The sequence below is a fragment of the Vulpes vulpes genome, chromosome 1 (assembly GCF_048418805.1).
Source record: "Vulpes vulpes isolate BD-2025 chromosome 1, VulVul3, whole genome shotgun sequence".
Classification (NCBI taxonomy): domain Eukaryota; kingdom Metazoa; phylum Chordata; class Mammalia; order Carnivora; family Canidae; genus Vulpes; species Vulpes vulpes.
Window position 1 is genome coordinate 139644243 of NC_132780.1, and position 2254 is coordinate 139646496.

The window sequence follows — 2254 nt, forward strand, 5'->3', positions numbered from 1 at the left end:
CCTCCCCCTTGTCCGTGCCTGGCAAAGGACCGCACAGCCCGAGAGGAGGGCCTGAAGGCAGAGAGGAGGGTGAGACGGGGCAGGGGCTGCAGTACCAGAGGCTTCCTGGAGGAGATGTCCAGAGGGTTGCTGGCTTGGAAGGATAGGAAGAATTTTGAAAGGCACAGCAGACAACACACGCGTTCCTGGGTAGGAATCAGAGCCTGCTTGGGAGGAAAGCCCTGGGCAGGTTTGAGTTCGGCAAGTAGTTTGAAATCAAATGCAAAGGAGTGTGCATTATCTCTTGAGTGCCAGGGATTTCCTCTGTAAGATGGCAGGGGTTTCAACTTGCAGTAACTCTGTAGCTAGGGCTCCCTCCCGTTTCCCTGCCGGGGCAGGGGCAGGGTTGGAGGGCCATGAGGCTGGAGAGTGGGAATGGGTTCCCCTCACAGCAGTAGCCTGGAGGAGCAGGAGAGGGCCAGACCCAGGCATCTCATCCTTTGAGTTGTACCGTCATGTCTGTGAAGAATCCTAGTAAGATGGGCATCCGATACCTGGGAGATGGTGTGGGGGGAATCAAGGGTGAACCAAACAATTCGATCATGGGGCAGTCTTGAGAGTGGCAACAGAGGAGTAAATAAATGTCACTAAATGTGGCCAGTGGGGCACTGGGGGCGTCTTCGGGGAGTAGACCTCTGTGCCTAAACAACCGAGAGCGGTGATTGTGAAGAGCTGGCATTGTCACTCTGTAACAATGAGAGGTGTTCTAAAATGGAATGGACTGGCTGGTTGGAAGGGCAACTGCCCCTTAGTAGATTCCAGTTCAATTGGACCAACATTTATTGAGTGCTCACTAAATGCCTTGTTCTGGAGTAAAACAAGGAACAGGACTTTGGAGGCCATCATGTCAAGGGTAAGGGTGAGAATGCACTGCCCTTAAGGAGCTTAAGGCCGAAAGGGGAAAGAGACTCTCCCTGATGGATGAGGGGGGAGCAGTGGGGGAGGGCTTGCTGGGCTGGGGGAACCGCCTGAGCAAAGGCCCCGAGTTCTGGAAGGACAAGTTGCCACCAGGGGTGATAGGCAGGCCATCTAGCAAGTGCACAGGGTGACGGGAGCCCTGTCCCTAAAGCTCTTGCCTTCCAGGTCAGGGGTCCTAAAGATTTCTGTTCTAGGTAGCAGAGAGCCAAAGACGCTTTGAGGAGAAGAGCTATGTGGTCTGGCCATTGGTGTGCAGAGGCCCAGGCTGGAGAGACCCTGCAGGAGACAGGATGGAGGCCTGGCGGGAGCCAGGGCCAGTTGGGAGCCCCGTGGAGGACACTGACAGACAGCTGGACACAGGGCAGAGGGGAGAGGGGTGAGGGGTTGAGGACGAGCCTGGCTCCCAGCCTCTGAGAAGCAGGCTGAGGTCTGCACCGGAGGGGGTAGGTCAGGGGGCCCTGAGGGTCACCCTGCTCCTGGAGGTGTCTGGCCACCAGAGCTGTCTCGGGGGTGGCTCTGGAAGCTTCTGACCAGTGGCACCTGCCCCCTCACTCCCACCCTTGGCCTTAGCAGTGCAAGCCCCAGAGTCTGATGCCTCAGCTCTCTCCTTCTCCCCGCCCCCCAGGACTCAAAGAAACCCTCAGGACCCAGCCGGGAGCCCAAGACACTGTCAAGCAAAAAGGAGAAGTCTCCACGGCCTCCCCTGTCCCGGTCGTGGAAACAGGACCGCGAGCAGACCCTGGCGGCAGCCTATGTGCCCGTGGTGGTAGACCCGAGGGGACAGAGCCTGGAGAAGCTCAGGTTCGGCTTCTACACCTCCCAGTACTCCAACTCCCTGAACCCCTTCTACACCTTGCAGAAGCCCACCTGCGGCTACCTGTACCGGAGGGACACTGACCACACCCGCAAGTGCTTTGACGTGCCTCCTGCCAACCTGGTCTTGTGGCGTACCTAGGCCTCTGCCAGTCAGAAGGCCCCCCACCAGCTACACCCTGACCCCCCCCCCTGCAACCCTGGGTCCCGGGGAGAACGGCGGCTTGCTCCCGGGGGAGCAAGGGCTAAGACAGCTGTGCCCGGGCTAAGACAGCCGTGCCGTGCCCACTGTCATCAAAGGCAAAGGGAGGTCTCTGTTCTCGGCAGCAATTAAAGTTTGTCCTTCCTTTCCCTGGCATTTGAATGGGTGGCTGTGGGTGGGTAAACTGAGGCCACAGGGGGGCGTTTTATGGTAGGTTAAGTCCAGAGATGCCCGAAGACTGGGAAATGAAGCGATAGTTTATGAAACAATGAGACAGAGGAA

General features: G+C 58.0%; 1 protein-coding gene across 1 annotated transcript; it reads left to right on the forward strand.

Moving 5' to 3' along the window:
- The first annotated feature begins 494 nt into the window (after positions 1–494).
- On the forward strand, positions 495–2045 carry CIMIP3 (ciliary microtubule inner protein 3). The gene is made up of 2 exons (XM_072748848.1): positions 495–545; positions 1583–2045. Exons 1-2 carry the CDS (start codon positions 495–497, stop codon positions 1910–1912), a joined length of 381 nt encoding a protein of 126 aa, XP_072604949.1. The 3' UTR covers positions 1913–2045.
- Positions 2046–2254: the final 209 nt, after the last annotated feature.

What these genes read in the sequence shown, in the direction of transcription:
- CIMIP3 (XM_072748848.1), top strand. Translation starts at nt 495, where the DNA reads ATGTCTGTGAAGAATCCTAGTAAGATGGGCATCCGATACCTGGGAGAT. An exon ending in TCCGATACCTGGGAGATGGT is followed by an intron (nt 546 to 1,582) that starts GTGGGGGGAATC and finishes CCCGCCCCCCAG; the next exon opens with GACTCAAAGAAACCCTCAGG.